Source organism: Dendrobium catenatum, unplaced genomic scaffold (assembly GCF_001605985.2).
Source record: "Dendrobium catenatum unplaced genomic scaffold, ASM160598v2 fragScaff_scaffold_1200, whole genome shotgun sequence".
In the NCBI taxonomy this organism is placed as follows: domain Eukaryota; kingdom Viridiplantae; phylum Streptophyta; class Magnoliopsida; order Asparagales; family Orchidaceae; genus Dendrobium; species Dendrobium catenatum.
The window spans coordinates 121,931-146,623 of NW_021319662.1; the positions used below are offsets into that span (position 1 = coordinate 121,931).

General features: G+C 34.9%; 1 protein-coding gene across 1 annotated transcript in view; it reads right to left on the bottom strand.

The window, feature by feature from the left end:
* Window positions 1-24,693, bottom strand: part of LOC110102885 (twinkle homolog protein, chloroplastic/mitochondrial) — a 37,932-nt gene that overhangs the window by 7,671 nt on the left and 5,568 nt on the right. The window contains exons 10-20 of the mRNA XM_020831381.2: window positions 16,136-16,183; window positions 15,956-16,041; window positions 15,738-15,798; window positions 13,149-13,331; window positions 12,061-12,192; window positions 11,915-11,976; window positions 6,161-6,244; window positions 5,871-6,002; window positions 5,066-5,162; window positions 4,864-4,995; window positions 1,354-1,421 (exon numbers count right to left, since the gene is read on the bottom strand). Of these exons, the coding sequence (XP_020687040.1) occupies window positions 1,354-1,421; window positions 4,864-4,995; window positions 5,066-5,162; window positions 5,871-6,002; window positions 6,161-6,244; window positions 11,915-11,976; window positions 12,061-12,192; window positions 13,149-13,331; window positions 15,738-15,798; window positions 15,956-16,041; window positions 16,136-16,183 (1,085 nt within the window). The remainder of the gene's footprint in view (window positions 1-1,353; window positions 1,422-4,863; window positions 4,996-5,065; window positions 5,163-5,870; window positions 6,003-6,160; window positions 6,245-11,914; window positions 11,977-12,060; window positions 12,193-13,148; window positions 13,332-15,737; window positions 15,799-15,955; window positions 16,042-16,135; window positions 16,184-24,693) is intronic.

Genomic DNA, 24,693 nt, shown 5'->3' on the forward strand with positions numbered 1-24,693 from the left:
CCCACTCCCTTTCCTTCCTGAAGGCAAGGGCCTTCCCTTCAAGAAGTCCACTAGTAAAAAAAAAACTCAGAATTCCGACCAAGGCAATGAAGGCTCAGATACCATGTTAACTTTAGAGAATTTGAGAGGGAAAAGCTTTCATTTTATTATACAAAACTATCCCTATTAATAGATCTATACATGATATCTTAATAAAGAAACAAATAATTACATAATCATGCATAATTTTGCTAATATAATCCTTCCTAAATCAGCCACCCAAATATGGAAGGAGATCGGTGTGATACAGGTCAGCCTCCCACAGATTCCTATCCTGGCCTTGGGATCAAGTGTCAAGGGACGACTAGGATTTAATAGAGATCGGCGTTATTTAGGTGAGCCTCCCACGAATTCCCATCCTAGCCGTTGGAACAAGTGTCAAGGGACGGTTGGGATTTTTAACAATATCATTTTTATTTTAAATGTTTCAAAGTTTTTAGAGGTTTTTTTATTGGTGATAGTTTTAGCAAATGAAAATTTACTCGTTTGACCATATATTCCCACATCATTAATTCGAACATCCGGAATTGATCATGACATATATATGTGTGTCCTTAACTGGTAGAATACCATTGAACTCCTACTGATTCAAATTAGATTATTGCATTCTTATTATTCTAATTATTTTATATTTTATTTCTAAACCCCAATGTTGCTAGAATTTTCTGAAAGCTTATCAGGAGCATGAATAACTTCATATTGTAAAGGATTCATTAAATTGTGAAATCTTATATTCCTAAATTCATTTTTCAATCGTTTCTTTGAATCCCAATGTGTATTGCTGTAAATAGATCCAATAAGCTAAAATCAATCATTTCCTTAGAACGGTTTTGATGAGAAGCATGTCATATCTCAGGCAAGAAAACTTTATGACATGACTGGAAAATAGGAGCATGGCATTATCGGAATATTGGGAATTGCATCAAAATACAAGCTAGCACATCGCACAAAAGCAAAAAGGAATGATTCCAGTCAAACAAAATCAAACTTAATATAAAGCTAATTTAATACTGACTTCATAATTCACTGATCAAAGTTACTTTTCTGTCCACAAGGTTCTTAATTTAAGAAAGAGAGAAATCATCAGTTGGAACTCGCTCACTCCCATACACTTTTGAAGCTTCAAAAGCACTGATTTGAATAGAAGCTTCATACGACAAAAATTTGGATAAGAATGGAAAATGTATTGAACATTAAAAATCCTACAAAACTTTGTTCAGATGAAATCTTAACAGATTGACAGCATGTCAAAGTATCACATCATGGATCAAAATAATGAAACTTTTCAAAAGAAAAAAGAAGCAATTTGCATACCTGTCATATAATAATTGTGCATCTCCAATGCGTCCAATAACTTTGTTCCGCACCTTTCTTACAAAAATCTTCTCAATAGAAAAATAGCAAAAAGTATAATTATTACATGGCAAGCAAACGCTAAGTGCAAAATAGGTAAAATCATAATAATGATCCTAAAAAGTTAAGTTAAATTAGCCTAAAAAGAAATACATATAACGATATGCTAAGTGTTTTCTTTCAGGTAAATCATTTACTAAAAAGATTAAAGATGATGACTGATTTTACTGAGCTTTCTTGGAGCTTTGATCAACGAGAGATGGACTCAATTTGGTGTAAGGAGATTCAATTGCAAAGTGAAGATACAAGGTATGTGTTCAGGGTTTTCCAGTATAAATTGATTGACTTTTACTCAAACCAAGGATTCAAGGATGATAAAAAAAGTTAAATTGATTGAATTATCTATAAGTATTCAAAATTATTTTTTTAATTATTACAAATAATTCTATATCATTTCATATTCATAAGTTATTTAGATTTATTCTATTTATTTACAGTTTTGCTAATTAAATATTAATATGTTATTTATTTTATTAACTATATAATTAGTGATTGTGTGCATAATTTATGCAACATTATGATTTTGATCACCCACATTTTTCATAAGTTTATGTGACCTTAATTTTTCTAATTCTATTAAATTGGCTTACCATCTATGTTGCATCGATACACCTATTTATGAAGACGTGCTGTATCCGATACACGGATACACGGACACGCCTCCGATACTCCACCGATACGTATTGGATACGCCAAAGACGTATCCAATTAAAATACTATTTAATTTCAAAAGGACACGCGTATCCGATACACGTGTCCGTTGAAAAACAAAAAGAAATCCGAAAAGAAAAAGATGTGTTGTATTTACTTCCGCAGCTGCGAGCAAAGTTCTCTCATTTCCGAGATGGAATTGAGTCTCTTGATGATATGAGAATATTAGAAATTACTACTCTTTCACTTGATGAGCCTGGATTAAAAGCTATGATATTTAATGAAGATGATATAGAAGTTCAAAGACAAACCACTGAAGAAGCTAATCATATCATTCCTTCTATTGAATAGTTGAAACTTTATGTGCTAGATAATTTATGTTTATGCTTTTGTTGTTGTACTAGACATTTAATGCTTACTTATATTTTGATATTATAAGCTACAAGGCTACAAATGATGTTGTTGTCATTTTTTTTTGTAATTTCAAATATTATGCTTTGATTGCTTTCTTATTTTTTATGTATGATTTATAAATTATGATGTCGTGTCCGCGTCGTACCCGTATCCTGAATTTTAAGAATTGACGTGTCCCGTATCCGTACCGTGTCGTATCTGTGTCACCGTATCCGTATCGGTGCAACATAGCTTACCATACTTATATTGTGCTAGTTATGATTAATTAACTAATTGTATTTTATTTTCTCAATTAAAAAATATTAGGTTAAATTTATATATACAAATAAACAGTTTTTAATTATGTCACATTTATTTTAGCAAACTTATCTGATCATAAATGTCAAATTTTAACCTTTAAATTTTCTAAATAAAGATTAATTACTAATTAATTATAATTATTTTTATAAAGAATTTTGTGCTTAATTTTTTATTTAATTAATTTTTTGAGTTTTCATACACAATTTCATATATCATATAATATATTTTGCATTTTAAATGATTAAGGTATGCAGAAATAAAATTTTCCACTTTTTATGAAACTGACAACTCTAGTTACTCAATAAGCCACAAAAAATGTCATAGTAAAGGAACCCTACCTACACTTCATTAGTCTAATAACAAGAACCATCAAGTTCCATGCCTGTCCAACTTGATAAGTTTAAGTAGTCCAAATGAAGAAGATCTACTCAATTAGTCGGAGGGTCAAGACAACATCAAAACAAGTCTACCGAGCACAAAGAGAAGACCAAAAGAACTTCTCTTCTTCAATAAGTTCAACAAACCATAATACACAAAACTGAAGAAGTTATCCAAAAGTGTGTACAAAATTTGAAGCTAAACTAAGGGAAAGTTATCATCAACAAGTCCACTAAAACAACATGCATACGATTGACAACTATTCTTCACCAATCTAATATAAGCCATGGGGACTAGGTAATTGGCATGCATCCTTCACTAAGTCCGCAAAAATAAAAAGCACAGGGCAAAAGTTGTGCTAATCTCCTGGCAAGACAATAAAGATAATTCAAGCCAATTTCTTAACCAAGTTTGTTAAAGCACAAAACTAAGATAGAAGGGATCTTTAAACTCTAAACCCATCAAAGAGACTCAACATGCTCCTGCTGAGCCAAAGGATTGTGATTTTAATGCCTAAATCTTAGAGTTGAACATACATCTCTACCTAAAACCCAACTAGTGAATCCCAACATAAGTTCCTCGAAGTACAATACAATTTCAATACAAAATGCTAAATATAGGAAGAGAATCTCACAAGTTTTACTAATAGGAAGTGGATAAAAATTTTAGAAAACTCTGGCTGAAAATTGATTTCAGCAAAACCAGCGAACATACAACAAGAAAAACTAGGAACATAAACACTCAAGACACATTTTATTGAAAGATTTATGAAGGAAATTGCAAGATACAAGTGGATCTTCAATTTGGAGAAGACGATCCGGCTCTCTCAAATCCCTAGCCACCAGCTAGAGCCCACTCAACCTAAGAACAATCTAAATTCAGCAAAACACTATATACACTAGCCCTAGGAAAATCACCTACTTTAAGAAAATAATAAACAACAAATATCCAAACAACCCTCCCCCAATTTTCTCCAAAATCTGTTCTATTTTCTTAATTATTTCCCTCACAAATCAGCACTCAAATCAACCCCCAAATATGTCCTCTTCAATTAGAAAATATTTCTAAATTAATCCCCTCCAAATCAGCCCCCAAATCAGCCCCTAAATATGCCCTATTCAATTAGGAAACATTTCATAATTAATCCCCTCCCAATCAATTGTAGATATCGTAATAAGCGTGAAATGTGGATTGATTTTTCTTCTCTTTTGATTATGTTAACCAAATGCCAAATGTAAACTCCAAAAATTTCAAGTTTTTGGTGAGAAAAGACGCTTTCTTAACATTTACATAACCTCAACAAAATTTGTTTCCAAAGACGACAAAAGGCTCAAGCTTGTAATGTTGAGATAACAAGAAGATACGATACAAGCTGAAATATGTTATTTTTTTGTGAAAAACATTATATGGCCTTTTTATACACTTAAAAGTTACTGTGTAAATTAAAACATAAAACAATCTAATAAATAAACGCATCATTAAAATTTAAAAGACCACAATATTTCTGTCAAATCAAGGGAAACTGTATCTTCCGGAGGATTTAAGTCAATCAAAACATGTTTATCATTGATGTGACTTGGCATGACTTGAATATCTCTAAATCAACATTTATTGGGGATTTTTTTACTTAGAAAATTCAAGAATCTCACTGAAAAGCGGAACATCTACCTGAACACCATCAACGGGTCCATTTTCATCTCGACGGCGATGAACAATAATGCCATTGTCACATTTGTTTATGAAATGCGCACTACCACTTATATCATACAAATTTGGCGGGTTGCCTCCCCAGTTTTGTAACTGTTAGAAAGAAAAAGAATGCAAATGAATAAAATGAAATAATTGAAGAGCTTGAAGACAATGGATATACTTGTCTTGGATGTGCGACAAACCACACATGGCATGCATGGTGCTGTGCAAAACGTTTGATTTTAGTAAGCATCTGACTGACATACTCCGTTTCTGTCCTGTTACCCAAATGCCACATTAAGAAAACATCAGAGCAGGGCTCGGGTGTACAGAAGCAATAAAAGACCAAGGTGAAGTGGGGAACTTCTGGCTTTCTGGATTAAAATCTCAGTAATTATCATAAAGCCATAAATCTAGCTATAGGGAAACTACAACAAATGTAAATAAGAGTAAGCGATCTAAATAATCCCTAAACTTTTTAAGTATGTCCATTTTGGCCTCCAACCGGTTTAAAAGTTCAATTTAATCCTTATCTCAATAAAGATGAACTAATTCAGTCAACTTTGACATTTCTTTTGACAGAAAAGAGTGAAGGAAAGCTTTTGTGAGAGAAATTTAATTTTTAGGATCAATCTCATTGATTTGAATAGATATTAAGTATCTCAATTGACCCTAAAAAAATCTAAAATGCCGCAATGGAAAACTTCTCTCCACTAATTTTCATCCAGAGAAATGACAGTTTAAAGTATAACCAAATTAGTTCAAATTTAACAAGTCAAAGGACTAAATTGAACATCTAAAAAGGTATAATAGTAAAATGGGCACATCAAGAAAGATAGGAGATCATTTTGATCATTTACTCATAGAAATAGTACAATTTCAGAGATTGCTTGCATTTGATACAGGGGAAAATAAACTTAATATCCAATGCTCAAAACATAAGCAAATAGAAAGGAGAGTAAATTAGATGGAAGTAGAATTCTCACTGATGAACAGGACGTTGGTGATCCAGTTCATTATATGGGTCAATAACAAGCCCACGTACCCCATATCTTAGAACTGCAGCTTTAGCCAATGTTAGAACCCAACTAACAGATGGAATAGCATCATCATCACAGCTGCTTCATAAAGCGAACAGATCAGCAAGAATAACCAAATGCAAGTATAAAAACGATGCGTGAGATATCCATCATGCCCCAGAAATCAACGAAATTAATATTTACTTCGTAATTTTTCAAGGCTGAAGGGCTGCAATAAGCATTACAAAAGGACTCACCGAATAAGGTGAAACGTATCACTAAGCCATTTTTTCCCTTCTTCTAACTCTTCAGGGCTCATTCGCTCAACAGATTCCCCATATCTATGCTTAAAGAGAAACCAATATAAAGAACTTCAGCATAGAAACTTTTGGCAGGTTAGACGAGTACAATATGTATGCTTTCGCACAAAACCTTACTGATGTGAAAAGCCAAAGCCAAGCAAATAGACTATAAGATTCGTGAAAGAATGAAAGTACAAACTACTAATTAATAGCAATCCTCATTAAACTACTAAGTAATAGCAATCCTCATTAAACTACTAAGTAATAGCAATCCTTCTTGCGTCAATGAGACAGCGGAATTATATATGGACAGGTAGAAGGACAAACTGCCAGCTAATGCATACAGAACCACACTGATCCTTGCCCATAGAGGTAGTTATTTGCAAGCAAAAAGCACCCATTGGCATATTGTGGGCTCCGAAAATTCATGCCCTGGCCTCCCCTGCTTTCAGAAGAGTTTTAACGAATTAAGTTCCAAGGTAAATTTTCAAAAGGCAAATTGGATTGTCATTAAGACACTACACAGAGATTTCGCCCACATTTTGCGAGGACTTCAGTGAGCTCAGGTTTTCTATAGGCGCAAGCCCCTATATAGTTAATTAACCATCCCAATAACGAGAGAGAATTTTCGATTAAGGCTAGTCATCAAATAGATACGTCACAGTATCTGATGTATAGTAGCAACATGGGCTTAGGAATTTGGGAGAATTAATATTTAAAATTAAAAATTTCACAATTTTACACTTAAAGCGAATTGTGAGGGAAGTGACGATGGGCCCGATCAAAATCTCATGGTTTCGTCGTCCCGAGTCATCATGGTCACTGGTCTACTTAGTCAGAGGAGGTAGTCATGAGTTGCTTCGTCCAAGGGTACCTTATAGACTTTGGGTGAATATTTGTCTAAGGGGATAAATCTGAATCCAACTCAGCTAACGAAGGACTTTATGCCCTATTGATTATATCATATTGATTCATATCTCACGAATTTGAAGCCATTGGGGAGCATATGGGTTATATGACCGTAACCGTAATATAGCGGAGTCATTGGACCAAGCCACTAAGTCAGAGAGTCGCACTCATAATCATTGACCACATGGGGTCATCTTGCCAAACCACAGGTTTTTTGCGGAGCCCTCTGGCCAAATCGTCGATTAGAAGACAAATGTCATGTCCTTACTGGTAAGGGCGTATTGAGAATGAATCCTAGTGATATTCTGGACCAGTCATGAGCTCTTTGTGAGCTAAAGTATTTTTCAAATTATCCACCTCGACAAACTATTGCGGAGGGTGAATGAGTTTTGATTAAGCAATTTGACAAATAATTTCAATTTTAAATATTTCATGTTTTGACATTTTTTAGAGTTTTGAGTTTTCATAGGCATTTGAAGGCGTAGAGCCCCCTCCGGTTGATATAAACATTCAACACGACCATCATCGGGGTATTCATGTGCACTTTTATCTAGTTGAACCTTGTCGACTCTGTCAGTTGCCGACAGATGATCGGGTTCATTGTGGGCTTCAAGCCTTTATTAGTGATATTTTCTTGTTATAGACCTTGAAGGTCTAATATGAACGTATAAAACAAATGTCTCGGTTGATATCATGACCATACCTTTGTTTGATAGCTCGAGCCATGTCGACTCATATCTGCTCGCATAGGAGAATCGAATTTGAACTTAGATTTATTGTTTGACCCGTGCAGCATCCTCAGACGTCACATATGTACAACACGCTCACTGGAGCTCATACGGGTGTATATTCTTATATGTATACATGTTAATATGCTTGTATGTATACATTCATATTTGCATATGCACATGTTGTAGTGCATGTGTGAGGGGCATGGGCATTTTAAAATATTTAGTGCTGATCAGCTATGCAAATGATCAATATTTGGATGTGCACAGCGCTCTATGTAGAAATCCGTAAATGACTTTTGTCCGCTTGTATGAATGTTGAGAATCTGGTGGTGTAACGCTACATCATAAGTTGTTTGTTGCTTTATGAAGATGGGTTGTTATTGAGAAACACATAGGACTTCACTTGAGAATTTGCAAACGCCTTCTATCTTCTTGTATGAGTGTTGCATATCCGATGGGGTGTTATTACACTATGGTTGGCCCATTGCTTTGTACATGTAGATTGTTGTGCACTAACTATTCTTCTACTATTGCTAGTAGATAACTTCATTCACCGCAGTTTTCTTGTACTCGCTCACATATAGCCTATTGTATGCACAACGAGTTTCCTATAGCAGCTCATAAGCATTTGCATTTGATGTAATCACTTTGCATTTTTCGTGTGGACAACACATTGGATGTATAACGGGTCTTCTACAGCAGCTTGTAGGAGCTTACATCTACTGCATATCTTTTGTCTCTGCTTGCAACGAATCAGCATATTTCCTTGATAATCACTCATCATTAACTACGAGGACGAATCGGCATCTACTATACACATTGTAGATTTTCGTCTTTACTTGCAAATGACACCTCGCATTAATATCTATATGTAAAGGAGATTCATCATATCCTCTGTCCTCACTTGCATGTAAATCAATATGCTCACTTGTAACTTGATGTTGGCTACCTGTTGGGCAACATTCGCCGACAATCTCTTCATGCTTGTCGGTTAGCAAGCTATTGTATTCGTTGCACATCCTCCATACTCTACCCATGAGTGTAATGTGTTTGCTACGACTATTCAGTTCTTTCATAAACATGAATAGCATTAGCATTGTATATCGATTACCACCATTCACAAATGAAATGCTCGTCAAAGATTTTGTATGTTTGTCTACGATCAAATTACACATCCCTTATGATTTTTATTGCTTGTAGGATTCAATGTGTTTGCTTGCATCTTGATGTTGAATATTTTGATTGAATTACATTCATCACATATTAAATTTCAATATTTGCAGGGAACTGAAGCTTTCATTTGTCAAAAACTATAGCTTTCATTTGTCAAATAGTTGATGTTGGTTGGAAGAACATTGCAACATTCAAGGATCTTTGTGGCGACTAGTAAATGGACTTTTGGATGTGTCATATGCTCGTAAGCTAGTTATCTTATTCATTACTTGTCTCCTTCATACATTCATGATAGCACATGGTCAAGGCGAGTTCTTGATTTTTGCTTATAGCATGTTAAATGCCTCACGCTTGTAACAGATTTGTTTTTGTTGCTTGCGATTAGGTCAACGCACTCATTGTAGGTTACCAATAAATACACCATTCATCACAATTATGTCTATTTATTTGTATGTTTGGTTGAGATAGATACTACAAGTTAACTATCATGATTCAAAAGTCCCATGTCGCGTCTTGTAGAAATCAAGTCATATTTCCCACAATCTCCTTATTTCTTGTAAGCACATTATGTTTGCAAGTTTCTCTTTCATTCATTCGTACTTAATTACTTGTTATTGTATGAATTATAGATTTATTTTATGCATTTATTCAAATCTAGGTTCCTGTGCATTTCGTTTGAGTTTCATATAATTTGTTTAGTTCAAGTTTGGTCCTCCCCCTTTTTTAATTGTCCAAATTCAAGTCCTTTATAGTTCATTTAGGTCCCCTGTTCAGTTCAAATTTCGGCAACCTCCAGACATCTCCCTGTTTAGGGAACATTCCAAGAGTCTAGGCCTTCCCACCACGAAAAGAAAGGCATGTATAATGGCGTGTATGATAGGTGTCGGGAGACACCACGACCATAGTCTTCAATCCCACCACACCAAGAAAGGCATATATGGGTCTTCCGGGGTACCTGTTTGAAATACGCAATTCTTTCCCCATAGGCAATAAGGCATCTACAGGTACTTAGAAGTTGTCTTCGTCATGCTAAGAAAAGCGTGTACACTACTCGTTTTGTTGTAAGCATCACACTGAATTTCCTCCCACCACACTAAGAAAACCATGTATAAGTGATTTTTTGGCTCGCTGCAAACATCGAAAACGGGATTTAAGTTCGGAATATTATATATTCGAGAGGCTCAATGCCAACGTCAACGATGATGTGCAAGATCCCTCACTTCTTTTATCATAATCTTTTATCATCCTCCTTTTTCTTAATTTCACCTTGCTCCCTCTCTCCCTATTTTGTTATTTTCTCTTTTTTTTTCTCTTTTTTTTCAACAGTAATAATAGGAATAATAATAGCCACCATCACTATTACTATCATTATCATAAATAACAATACTAATAATGATACTCTTGTTATTATTATCATTATAATAACTAACAATAACCACAAAGTTAATTACAAATAATAACATAAAATGGGGATTGCAAAGGTATCTAGGTTGACTTGGTCAACTAGGTGCCCAACCAAGTCAAGACTTGGTCAACTAGGTTGACCCAAGAGCTTAGTTTGGTCTCAACATAATTGAAATGATAAATGGAATTTGGTAGAGGTGGTCCCAAGGGTCATAATGGTATGACCATTTAGACCCTTAAGGGGCTGTTAGGTCAATCCTAGTTGACTTGGTCAACCAGGTTGACCTAGGGTCTGGGTTTGAGTTTAATGCACTCCTAATAATGTTTAGAATGCATTAGAGGAGGTTCCATGGTTTGATTTGACTGGGCTATATTGAAGTTTAAAGGAAACTTCAATTTTGCCCTTAAGGAAAATTTGGTCATTTTGACCCCTAGTCAACTGGGGATTCAAAGTGGGTCCACCAAAATGCAGATTAATGCTTAGCATATCATAATCAAAGGTCTGGACATGATCAAAGGCTTTGGAAGAGGCTCCAAGGTCAAATTCCACAAGGTAGAGGGTCTAGTCGCATAGGCCGTAAATATTTGAAAGTTTCATAGTCTTTAGATTTCAATTTAGTTTGTGGTTAGAGACCTCAGATTGAGCTTAAATTTGGAGGGTTAACCCTAGGGACATGTCTAATCAATATGCAATTGATAGATCATGATTTGAAGGTCATTTAACTGAGATTTAAAATATTTGAAAAATCACTGAAAAAAACTTTCAGGACAGCCTTTTAGCCTTGGATTTGATCTGGATTTTCGGATCTGATCTGGATTTTGGAGTTGATTGATTATATTTGAATTATCCAAACCTGTCATAATCATTTTTTTATTTTTTTTTTAACCAACCATAATCATTTAAAAGATTAATATTGATTGGATAGGGTTGAAGCTAGATTGGAGACTGGTTTGAAGGTTGGATTGAGGTTTGAATGGAAGTCTTGATTTTGAGCTGGATTGAATTCTGGATTTTGATTGAACTAAAGCTCTAGATGATTAACACTTGGATGAATATCAATCATCATATCAATAAGTGGAGGTTTAGAAAGGCCCTTATGGCCTCATATAAAAATGAGATCAATAAGAGTAAAATAGCACAACATACCACCTCACTCATAACAGTGTTGCTGAGCCAACGAAATCCTTCAAAAAAATATTGAGCAAAATATTTAGCGTTTTTAAGGTCATGCCAAAGGCAGTGTTAAATTGATCTACTCCCCTGTACTCTTCATTTGGCCAAGCATAAAATTAGCTGCTCTTTTTGGGTTTTTCTTTGCATGGAATAAAGATATGGTTAAATAATATTTTTTATGATAGCTGTTTTACAGGTTAAAGTCATCGAGCTTGACAGGAAATATGTACATTAGAACATTTTCAGAAGAAATCATAGAGAATAGAAGCTTATTGCTGTAAACATTGATCATGAACATGAACTAGCAAAAATTATTACCTAATATTGAAGAATGGCTTCTTAATATGCTTTTCCAAAAGCTTTCTAGCATGCTCCTGAACCTAAAGACCAGCAAAGATATACTTCTAATGAATGAAGAAACCAGTGAATTGCTTGATTGTAATAACAAATTCGTTTTATCTTACTTTGTTTTCCATAGAGCAAAGAGCAAAAGTCCAACCATAATTTTCATTGATATTGCACATCAAGGCGTCAATCCACTCACTCTTACCAGAATTAGGAACACCTGTTATGACAGTCAACTCTCCAGGAACAACCTGCCAAATATTAGTCAACAGTCATCTTCTAATAAAATAAAACTTTTACTATGGATAGCCTCCTTATCTTACCATCAACTACGAAACAAAGCTACTTCATATAACTTCAAAAACCATCTATGACATGTATAGGTAACAATTGTTAACCTTATGAGCCCAAAGTTTGATTGAGCTTAATTTTGATCATAACAAATTTATGATTGGAAATATTAATTATTTATCAAGTTTTAGGACTGAGACGTTTCAAGGATCGAGGTGACGAAATTGATCAAATTAGAAGAATATTGATTTAGCAAGCACAAGAAAAAGAGAATACACATTGAACACTCAAGTGAAGATCTAAGTGTATCGAGTAGTGTAGAATGTAATGTTGCTATAATTTTTATTTTCAATAATCTGTAATTGCAAAATGGTTCTACTTCACGGCCCATTAGGATGACCTTGCTTAGACATACGCATTTGAACATCGAGTTAGGACAATTCATATGATTAGCAAAGTTAACTGAACCATAATACCTAACCAAACCATTCTCTGTTAGATCGTACAAAAAGATACAAATCAAACAATACAGTTCAAATTTATATTTCATGTTACCAGGAGGCAAATAGTAGATCCTTTTAAACATTGAAATTTTGATTATCAAAAAGTAGAAGAACAAAAGAACAATAAGGGAAAAAACTTTTGCCTCCGGATTTTATTAAGTTTCTAAAATTAAGGCTGGATCCGCCCCTATTCAGAAGTAAGGAAATGTGCATGTTCCTATTCAATAAGATACTTTATTAAGGGAAAATGATTTTATCTTAACTACCAATCCAAAAAGAAGTAGGATCATAAAATAATGTCTAGTTCCCACCATATCCTATATTATAAAAAGGTTGAACTGATAAAATTTTCCATTAGAATTAGTGTTGCATCAAAAAACAAAAATAAAGTTATGAAGCATCAGAAGACTTACATTGTATAAATCATTCAATGCTCTCCATCCTGTTGAGACACCCATTTCAAACCCTTGATTACAATTATAATAATCATTGATCTCAGTGAAGAAATTGTTGAAGTTAAATAGACCCCTTATGGGAAACAATTCAGCTGTCTCTATAACTTCCTTCAGTGCATTTTTTCCCAAAATGCTCAGCACCTGCACAGAAAAAGACAGAAAAATGTTTCGTAAGATGCACAGCAATACAATATTTCTTTTTCAAAATCTGTTCACGCATACCCTCCGAAGTAACAAACGGATTAAGCCAATTATCTCAATCCTTGGCTTAGCAATATTCAGTACAAATCATAGAATTGAGCTTTTTTAAGTGTCTTAGTGGCAAGACACTTTTTCACGAGCTTCAATGGTCACAAGCAACTTTCTTCCACATTCAAAAGCATCAGGCAACGAGTTAACAAATAAGCTCAACATGTTCAAAAAAGCTGATAATTTAAGAACGAATTTAAATCTAGATTTTTCATCATTAAATCACTTTATCCAAGCTATTTGGGTCGGCATTATCAATCCTTATTTTTCACTCATTATGTAGTTTGTTTCATGACATACAAACCATATTTTGTACAAATGTTTTTGTATTTTGGCCTATGTTACCTTAATTTCTACTGCTATTCTTCATAATCCTTTAATGCTAATTTTTTTCACACATCTAATGGGTGTATTTTCTATCAATGGTGTATAAATGAATTAAAAATCCTAAAGCAATTTTATAAAAGTTACCTTTAAGGCTTCCATTATTCTCTTATTGCATAATATTTTTAAGGCACTTCTGAATAATAATCAGCTAACTTTAACTCTAGAAATTATAACCTCTTGTATATCCGCATTCCTCCATTCAATGGATTCGATATACTTAAAGATATCATTTGTCATCATATCATCATTAGTCTTTGTTAAATTCAGAGAATTGGAGAAAGAAAAGGCTTAATTTTATTGCTCAAACTTGTCCCTATTTATAAATCTATACAAGATATCTTAATAAAGAAATAAATAATTACAGAATCATACATAACTGCTCTAATATAATCCTTCCTAAATCAGCCACCTGAATATGGAAGGAGATCGGCACATTCCAAATGAGCCTCTCATGGATCTCAATCCTAGTTGTGGGATCAAAATGTCAAGGGACAGTGGAGATCAGCGCAATCCAAGTGAGCCTCCCATGGATCCCCTTCCTAGCCATGGGATCAAAAGACCAAGGTATAGCTAGGATTTTTAATAATTGGTATAGCTAGGATCAAAAGACCAAGGTATAACACTATTTTTAAAATATAAAAATTAAACTGTGTCCAACCCGTGTCCATGTCCAATATTTTCAATAATTGGCATGTCCTGTGTCCGTGTCGTGTCGCCGTGTCAGTGTCTGTGCATCATAGATTCTACTTCTACACTAGATCTTGCCACTAACTTCGCCGTGTCAGTGTCTTTTTGAAAGTAGGATGATATGATTTGATTAAAGTAATATTTAGCATTATCATAACGAAATTTTATTATTTTAGTTCTGAATTTAGGATAAAAAGAGGATAGAATATCTATTGGTGTTTTTAGTCTCAAGATGTTTGAAGGTACTCGATTTATGAGATATGTAACAGTTAGAATGGCTTCCCCCAATAGGATTTTGGTACATGTGGAATAAAAGTGCACGGGTGGAGGCTAAAAAATGATCATTTTTTCTTTCTGCAACCCCGTTTTGTTGTGGTGTTTAAATACAGGAAGACTCATGAATGATACCTTCTTTTTTAAAGTAGGATGATATGATTTGATTAAAGTAATATTTAGCATTATCATAACGAAATTTTTTTTATTTTTACCCCAAATTAGTTCTGAATCATGATATGAAAAATGGGAAGGATAGTGCTAACATAAGATTTATTTTTGAAGAGAAAAATATAAGAGACTCGAGTGCAGTAATTAATGAATGATACAAACCATCAGGCCCCTAAGATGTTAGGGAATTTTTAGGGTCCCCATATATTACTATGAATATGATAAAGTGGAGTAATACATCTCTCATGTTTGTTTGGAAAAGAAACTCGTTTATATTTGAATAACTCACAGGTTTCATAATAAAAAGATTCATTTTTCAACTTATAAAAAAATTTAGGGTACATTTTTTAAGAAATTAAACGATAGATGTCCTAATCTAAAATGGTGAATCCAAATAGTAGATTTTTTATCAAATAGGGCTAACATAGAATAGTCATTATTGATAATATTAGATTTGTTCATCTCATCTAGGTAGTACAGTCCATCTCTCTCCTTAGTAAGTCCAATCTTCTTCCCCATCCATGGTCCTGAAATAAGCAACAAGTAGGGTAAAATATGACTTGACAATCCTAGCTGTTCTAAATAGCAGAGGTTTCAAAGAGCCAACTCCAAGCAGATAATGATGAAGAAGATTATAATAAATAATTCATTATTGCCGGAAGCAAGTGCACAGTGATCAATCTAGATCATTAATTTACAAATGCAAAAAAACTACTATGAATGTAGCTTACGAAACCAAGATTTATGATGCAGACAACATATTTAGTAAGAGGGCATCACCTCATTTGCATCCTTGCAAACCTCAGTACTACTTTTCATTGGCCACTTGACTCTCCAGCATCTAATCCAATTGAAAAAAAAAAAATTTATCAACTTTTTTGTACAACTAAAGAACTCTGCCTTCAGAAAGTACGACCATGTTCAAGCGTTGGGCCGTTGGCATGAACAAAAAGATAGTTCCTAAAGAAAACTACAATAAGTATGAGGATTAAAAAAACCTTTCTTTACCAAGACGTCGCGCTAGTTCTTCAGCTAGTGCTTGTCCAGGAGTGTCTCCATCAGTTGCTAATATTATGCGAGGTGCCTAGAATTGTAAAATATATTTAGTCAATAATTCAACTAAAGAAAGCAAGTTCTAGCTATAGGTCATTTGATTGAATTTTTCCAGCTATAAGTACCTTACTGAGATATTCCTTGCAGGTCCACAAGTATTGAAAACCTTTGTCCTGGCCATAAAAATACACATTGGAAAGTTAGTTCACAATTCATCTATGCAAGATGTACATACGTTTATTTAGAAGATACAAATTGCTGGAATTACCACAGAAAAAGAAATCAAAGCATGGACATATTTCGCTAGATTTGAAGCAAAAAATGTAATATCCAGATTTATCAAATAGCAATGATAGTATTTAACTGGTTTTAATTTTGATGATAACCATATTTGCTAATTTGTTAAACTACTCATCTATAAATGGGCATATTGTTAAACCATAAGATGTATCATGATGATTACCTAAGAATTAATGGAGAAATATGAAAACAGCCAAAGGTAGGGATAATTTTGTTGAAAATAATCCCAACACGTTTGATAGCAAAGAGGCACAACAAGTTTCGAAAGAATCTAGAATAGGAAGAGAACCAAAGTGGTGGAGAGAAGAAATAGTTTAAGAGGGTAGATGAATGAATACCTCAAAGGGTGAGAGGCAAGAAATGCGGATGAAGTAGCAAGGAGAAATTCTAGAAGGGGAGAATCTCCATAGGAAAGACTGCAAGAGGCACTTTCTACAATTCATCATCCCATAATCCTCAAAACAAAAATAGAGTCCATTATACAAACTCGGGACTCATAAAGCTTGCTAGGATAAATTAAGCCTGATACAAAAGGAAATATAATATCTTATTAGATAAAAGAAATCTGTTTAAACAAAATGAACATGTGTGATGCCTGCAAGTAATTAATTTGAATACAGATAAAGACCAACACAAAATAAACACATGACAAAAGAATTAAGGAACTCGCAATGCATCTCCATGATTTTCCATCTTCTTGATCTCCAGTTTCATTATATCATTTGTGATCTCTTAGCATGACCCATGCATTGCATTTAAATATTTATTTTGTGAATGACGAGGATGATACAAAAATGAATGATGGATGATTATATGAAATCTCTAAAATGGTCATTCCTGTCTTGAGAAGAAATGCTTTTTTTAATACATTTTTTTATTAGATAGTTGGAATGCATTAGAGTTGACTCCATCAAGGAGAGGGAGGGTTACTGAACTAGTGTAATGCGGAATTTCCCATTGAAATTTCCATTCTGACACACTGAGGCATGTTGAACAATTGAGTTATAAGAAAGTTTGACAATGCAATTACTGAAGTTGAGATTGGGGTCAATATTTGATAATATTTCCCTTCAAGTATTATTACCAGGCCATCAAACCTTATCGCATTGCACCCTAATAGGTGTGCTAAAAGGCAAACAAACCATTTAGTTCATAATCCAGTATGTTAAAAGTCATAATGTGTTTGGTTAAATAAGCATGAGCTCAAAAAAACAACCTAATAATCATAGAATCAGTCATAAGACTATTTAAAATTAAAAAATTCATTCGCAATTTACTACCCATATTCTACAATGATGGCCACTCGCCACTACCACCGTCTATCATTAATGTTGTCTTTGTTTTGTTAGTCCACTAGCATTTCACATCCAAGTAAACCATAATATTTTCATCTCTACAAGATAAAATGATTGTATGCTATATGGGCTTAAACGAGCCTTTAATTGATAATCTTGCAAACCCTTCATAAATTAAGTCTAGCATAGGCCTCTGATGGCATTGAATGACTTACAGAAATGGGTTTAAATAGGCACAGGTAACCCATTTGCAACCGCACTCCTGGTAGTTGCAAAGAAGAGTAGTGTTTCCATTGCAGCAAGTAGAAACAACACTCTAGAAGCGAGTGCACATTGTAATGCCACTACTTAGAAAGCTATTAAGCAATCCAAAGCTATGAGTACCCATGACAAACGCACCATTGATTGAAAACTTGATTCCCCAACCTCATAAATAAATTATAATATTATGAGGAAATCTTATGAATACGACGTCAACTCATGTGGCCTTATGATTATGCATACTTAACAATGATGACTAGATGATTCATTAAAAGTGCATGCTAGTATCATGAGATCTCTAGTTGAGCAAGTTATTCATACTTAGATTTAATACATATACCCATAAATCTTTCATATATAAAATTTAGTTATAGAGATAGAATGCAAGAAGCACATTTGTGAGCTTGTCCTTTCTTTTAATGATTGGAGGTAAGATAACTCCTAAGTTGTGGTTTGCTCGTCACTTTGTTATAACTATTTTTCTGAAGTATAAACATATTTTTGTTGAGTTTATTTTATTTGAATAAATATATCAAATTGCATAGCATGTAACTTGTAGTTTAGCTTTTATGCTGCAAGAGTTTCTTATAATTACTTATCTACATTCCAACATGGTGTTGTATATTCTACATTAGGACATAAAAAATGATCTACCAAATTACTTAAGAGAGATAAAACACATCTCGCATTAGTAGATAACCTTCATTTAAAACATAAATATTAGTTTCATGGATTCTATTAACCACACATAAACTGTCAAATAGTGGTTTTAGTTGGATTATATAAAAGGTGAAGTTCGCTCACAATAGCATACAAAATCTTGGCTATTTACTCTTACAGATAGCAAATAAGATGACGTTCAAATTCAAATATTTTACATTTGTATGTCTAAGCTATTTGAATCTTATAATACCTAGGCTCAAGTTAATTTTACAGCTTAGTTTTTATTAATGCTAGAAATGCAAATAGACCAAATTGCATTCATTCTGTCTTGGGCTTGAAGGATACAATAGAATGATAACAACCATAGGTATCATACCAAATGCTTGGGAGGATGGGTTGATACTGATGGGGACATCAGATCATCATGGAAGGTTTATCAGAGACGTGGCCGCCGATCTACGGCCACGATCGAGTCTTTATATTTTTGAGTCATTAATGTATTTTTTATTTTCATGTATTTTGTTATTTGCTTATGTGGTTTTATTATTTCCTGTTGTACCAGTCTTATGGGAGTTGTCGTATGTAAGCCCAAAGGGCATTTGTGTCTTTTTTGTTTTGAGTCATTTGTATGAGGCTATTTAAAGCCCTACTTTGTTCTATTTCAAGTTAATGAATGATGATCAAGATTTTTCCTGCACTTGTGTTTGAGAGTATTTGAGAGTTCTTGGAGAGCTTTCGGAGAGATCCCTTGGAGAGGGAGATCGGCGCATTACCCACCAACCTTGGATACGGCCGGGTTCATGGTTTTCTCTTTGTACTTTGTTTTCCTTTGTCACCTTCTCTCATTCATCTTCAATACGCTCAACTCCACCAAACTCCTCATCTTCCTCCCCACATCAAGCTCCACAAAAAAAAATCCTCACCCATAGTCGCCGGCCACCTCCACCCGACCCCACTTGATCACCGGCCCTAGCTCTTAGCCGCCGGCCCCCACCCCTTTGTTTCTCTTATCTTGTTTCCTAATTGGGTTGAGACTAATTGGAAATAATTGGAAATTCAAATTCAATCTAATTTGAATTCAAAATATTTCCTAAATTAGTTATTCTATTTTAGGAAAGTATTTGATTTAAATCTATTTTGAATTTAAAATTCAAGAGGATTTAAGTTAATTCCTTCCTAAATCAAAGACCTAAATTAGGAATCTCTAATTCCTCCTTTAATTAACTCCCTCATCCATGCATGCCGCCGGCCCCATAGCCCCACCCACTAATTCCCTCTCAATTTATTTCCTAACTCTCACACCATACTTAGGAAATAATTTGAAATCCCCTTAATTCCTCTGGACCGAAATTCCCCCTCACCTGGATTGGATTAATTTGTTGCCTAAGTGGTAATTTCACTTTTGGAAATAAAGTAATTCTTCCCTTTTCTCTTCTTTGTATTGCCGCCTCCTACACCCGTCTCCCTCTCTCACCCGCCCCCTCTTCTCTCTACCAAACCCCCTTTTTTTCTTTTATTCCTCACACAACTTCTAACCTTATTTCTTCCACTGTTTCCTCTATCTCCTAAGCACAAAAATTTGAGATTTCTCTCAGATTTTGAGAAGGAAATCTGAGATTGTTCCTTATCACAATTTGAAGAAAGCTTCGTATCTCATTGCCCGTGACCTTCTTCAAGAGTATTCGCTACCGTGGGAATTTCAACCATTAATCCCTATGAATGGCAGATCCGGAGACTGATTACGGCATCACTTGGGACGACGACGGCTTCACCGACATTCTTGGGTCCACCTTCTTCGACGTGAATCCGGAGATTGATCATACTGTCGAAGACTACGTGGATCGCATCTTGTTTGCTTTGACGGAGGCCATTAACGAACACTTCGAAGGCCTTGAGTGGAGGATCTCCACGTCTCCTTAACAAAGGTTTCTTCTTTCAATTGCATCTTATTTCTTTGAAATCTAAATTCTCATTGGTTTGGTGGTAATCGCGAAAGTCTCCTCCAAGTGCTCTTGCTAAGCTTAGTAATTCATAGGAATTGAGCGTGCTTTCTCTGCATCCTAAATCTCGTTGTTAGATTAGGGATTAACTTGAAAGCTACTATTCTGTATTGTTTTTATTTTCTTAATTATCTTGAGAGTTCAAAACTTGAAACATGTGATTTAGCCTACACAAGAGATCTCCTCATTTGTTTTATTCTTCGCTGAAAATTGCTCGTAATTTTATTCTGAAATTGTTCTAATCTAATAGTTGTGCAATGCCCAAATGAATCCATAAGCACTTCATCTAAGTAGTCCTGCATCAGATACATTTAGCCCTAATCTTACCTACATGTAGCCTTAATCTTACCTACACCTAGCCAAGACTTAAACATGAGACCTCCAACTAATACTAAAGGCTGCTCAACCACCACCACGCCTGCCCTCAATATGCTAACAACTACAGTGTTTGCTCAGCAAAAGATGGCGTTGCGGCATGAACCCCGATTTTGCAAGCCTAAGGTCCCATTTTCCCCCATGTAAATTAGAATTTTAATTAACCAGATTTCTCCTGATGATCGGCATTAGAGTTTATTTAGTTCTTACATCCACTTCCTATGACCACAAGCCCTCATATTTAATTACCCCTCCTAACGCGTAGAAGAGAACTCTCGATTAAGGATGAATCGATGTTTAGACGTGCAACAATTTTAAATTTTGGTTGTGGTGGATGGAGGTAAACCCGATCAAGATCTCATGGTTCCGTCATTCCGGGTATACCGTAGGTTTCAGTCTACCAACACTAGCAACCGTTGTTTGTAATGTCCAGAAAATCTGATTCACATTCATGGGTTACCTCTTCTTAGGGATCCCAAGTAAACTAAAATAAATCAATGTTGGATGTTTTAATTTAGGCTAGGACTTGCGGTTCCACTTAAGAGTTGCCCAAAGTTTAGATTTAGGTTAGGTCTTATGACCTTATTTAGGAGTTGCCTGTAATTTAGACTTAGAATAGGTATTACGATCCCGTTTAGGAGTTGCCCGTAAGTTTGAGAAGTTGGATCTTACTGTTTTCATTGAAAGTAGCTCATGCAACAGGTTTACGACCTCTATTAAAGGTTGCCAAGGTTATCAGGTATGTGTTATTTGTTTTGGAAATTTTTTTCTTATCACCCTGATTAAAGTAGGACTTACGACCACTATTATAGGTGGCCCAATATAAGGGATCGATGGCTTCATTTAGAAGTAGCCCATAGGTTTGGGTTTAGTGCTATTCACTTAGAAATTTCCCTAGCATGCAGGTCTTACAGCTTCGCTTAGAAGTGGCCCATAGGGTTTAGGATTAGATTACTTTTTTCCTAGAGATTTTCCCTAAAGTTGAACTTACGACTTCTATTAGAAGTTGTCAGTCGAACAAGTTAGCGGGGGATTTAGTAGCAGACATGTAATGTTGCATTTGAGTGGGTCATATTACTTCTACTAGAAGTAGCTCGTGTAAGAGGTCTTACGACCTCTATTAGAGGTAGCCAAATGTTTCAATTAGAAGCTTCCTTTAGTTTGTTTGGAATGGGGTTAATTACTCCCTTGGGAGGATTTATTGCTCCCCTTGGGAGGTTGTGTGTATTAATTTAATTGGGACTTACCCTGCTTTAGCTAGTAATTGCCTATTAGGTTGGCTTTAGAGTAGTTACATACCATACCATCCGACACTAGTGCCTTATATCCTAGCTTTCAATAGTTTATTTTGGTTTTTCTTGTATTAGTGTTGTAGCTTTCCTACTTTAGTAGCTTGTCTTTTGCTTTAGTACCGTTGTTTTAGCTTCCGAATTCAGTATCTTGTTCCAGCACTTTGTTTTGCCTATAGTCCTAGTTTTCTTTCAACACTAGTTTTACCTGTAGTAATGGTACCTTTACCTACTTGTTTGTTCAGTACCTATTTGTTTTAGTACAAGCTAGTTTTAGTATCTGCTTGTTTTAGTATCGTTTCTATTCTTTTCAGTACTAGTTTTATTTATCCTGTGCTGACTTTCGTCTACTTGTTTGCAGGTATTCGTAGCTAACAACAATTATAGGAGCTGGAGCTTGCACCTACAAGGTTTACGAAGAGATAGAGCTTGCCAGGAGCTAGAGAGGTTTAGTTTAGGATTTTAGAGCTTTTCTTTTTGTTTAATGTTTTCTTTAGTGTTTTGGTAGTTTAGATTTTAGTAGGTGTCAATTGTTTTAGGTTATTTAGTGTGATTATTGTTCTTTTATTATTTCAAAGCATTTACAATAATTAATAATTTTAATTAAATTAAATTATAGTTTAAATTTTAATTTAAAACCAATTGCTCGGCTCGTTAATTAATTTTAAATTTTAATTGTATTTTAAAATTATTAATTATTTAGATTAAATTGATTGCTTAATTAATTTAATTAATCAAAAGATTTAAATCTAATATTAAAGTTTTAATTTCATTTCTAAGATCATTAGTCAATTAATTAGATTTAATTAGAACATTTAAATTTGATTTCTTAAATTAATTTATTATTAAATTAGTTAAAAGATTTAACTTTAAATTAAATGGTTTAGTTAATTAGAGTTTTGATTGTATTTTAATTAGAAAATTAAATTAAGTTTTAAATTAAATATTCAATTAGATTTTGGATTAGGTTAGTTAATTTAATTAGTCAATTAATTAGAATATCAAGTTTATTTTAATTACTTTTATTTTAATTAAGTATTTATTAAATTGTAATTTGATTAAAATTCTTTGCTAGTCTTTCACTTCCGCCTCTCCACTCCATGCATTTCCGCCTCTCCACTCCCATGCATTTCTAGGTCGGACCAACCTTAATTAACCAATTAAATTTAGTTATAGAGTTTTAGGTTAATTAGTTAATTTGGTTAATTTAAATTGAAGTTTTAAATTAGAATTTTAATTGATTATTCAATTAAAATTGAATCAAAGCTCTCGGATTGCACGTTCGGTAATCTCCTGGCAAAATTTCGACAGCCTCCCGACATCCCCATTCCGCAAAGGGAGGTTGGGGAGGACAACCCTTTCAGATCCGTTCGGCCATATCAAATCAACGATCGAGGGCTTCGGAGGACAAATCAACTCAATATCGTTCTTCAAGTACTCAAATTTGTGCGACCTATTAACTAAGTGATTTAATTTAATTTAAAAAAATATATTTTTTTATCTCCTTCAAAATTCGACAATCTTTCGGCGTGATTGAATCAACAACCGAGGGGAGGTTGGGGAGGGCACTTTCCCTTTCAAGTTCGCTCAGCATGATTGAATCAACAACCGAGGGCTTCGGGGGAGCGAATTGACCCCGGTATCGATCTTCAAGCACCTATTCGGCATTTTTTAGACATTTCGGTACCATTTCAGCGTCCCCTCCCCACGAGGAGAGGTAGGGGATGGCACTTGCCCTTTGGGTCCACTCGGCCGAATCGAATCAATAACCTAGGGCTTCAGTGGACATATCAACCCCGGAATTAGTCTTCGATCTTCTCTAATTGAGCGATTGTGAGTTCCCTTCTTTTTTTTATTACGTGTGTGTATTAATTGTTGTATGTATTATTTATGTATACATATATTATTATTATTATTATTATTATTATTATATACACATACTCCCTCTCTTCCTTATTCACACTCACATTTCAAGCAACATAAATCTGATACATGGGTTGCTCGCACGAGACGAACGAATAGAGGCAACTGGTGCTTGGGCTCGAGTCGCAGACGGATGTGAAGCAAGGGTCGAGCAAGCCTAAGCTGCTGGTAGGTGCTTGGATGCGGAAGGTCGAGAAGTCGAACGGGCTTCGCCCGTGTGTGCGTGCAAGAGGTAAGGGCGACTCGAGTTCGAGCTCGAGCTAGCTCGAGCTCGGGTTTTGATAGTCGAGCTCGACTCGAACACCCTCTAGCTCGAGCTCGACTCGACTCGTTTGCACCCCTAAGCAAGCCTAAGCTGCTGGTAGGTGCTTGGATGCAGAAGGTCGAGAAGTCGAACGGGCTTCGCCTATGTGTGCGTGCAAGAGGTAAGGGACGATCGGTGTAGGGAGGAGGATAGCTGACTGAGGCAAAAGGAGGTGTGGTATGGGTCGATCGAACAGGTCATCCACGGGATCGAGGTCAAAAGCAGAGCCTGGCATCAAGGTGCGGTCATGTGAGCCGAAGGAGATGAAAGGGA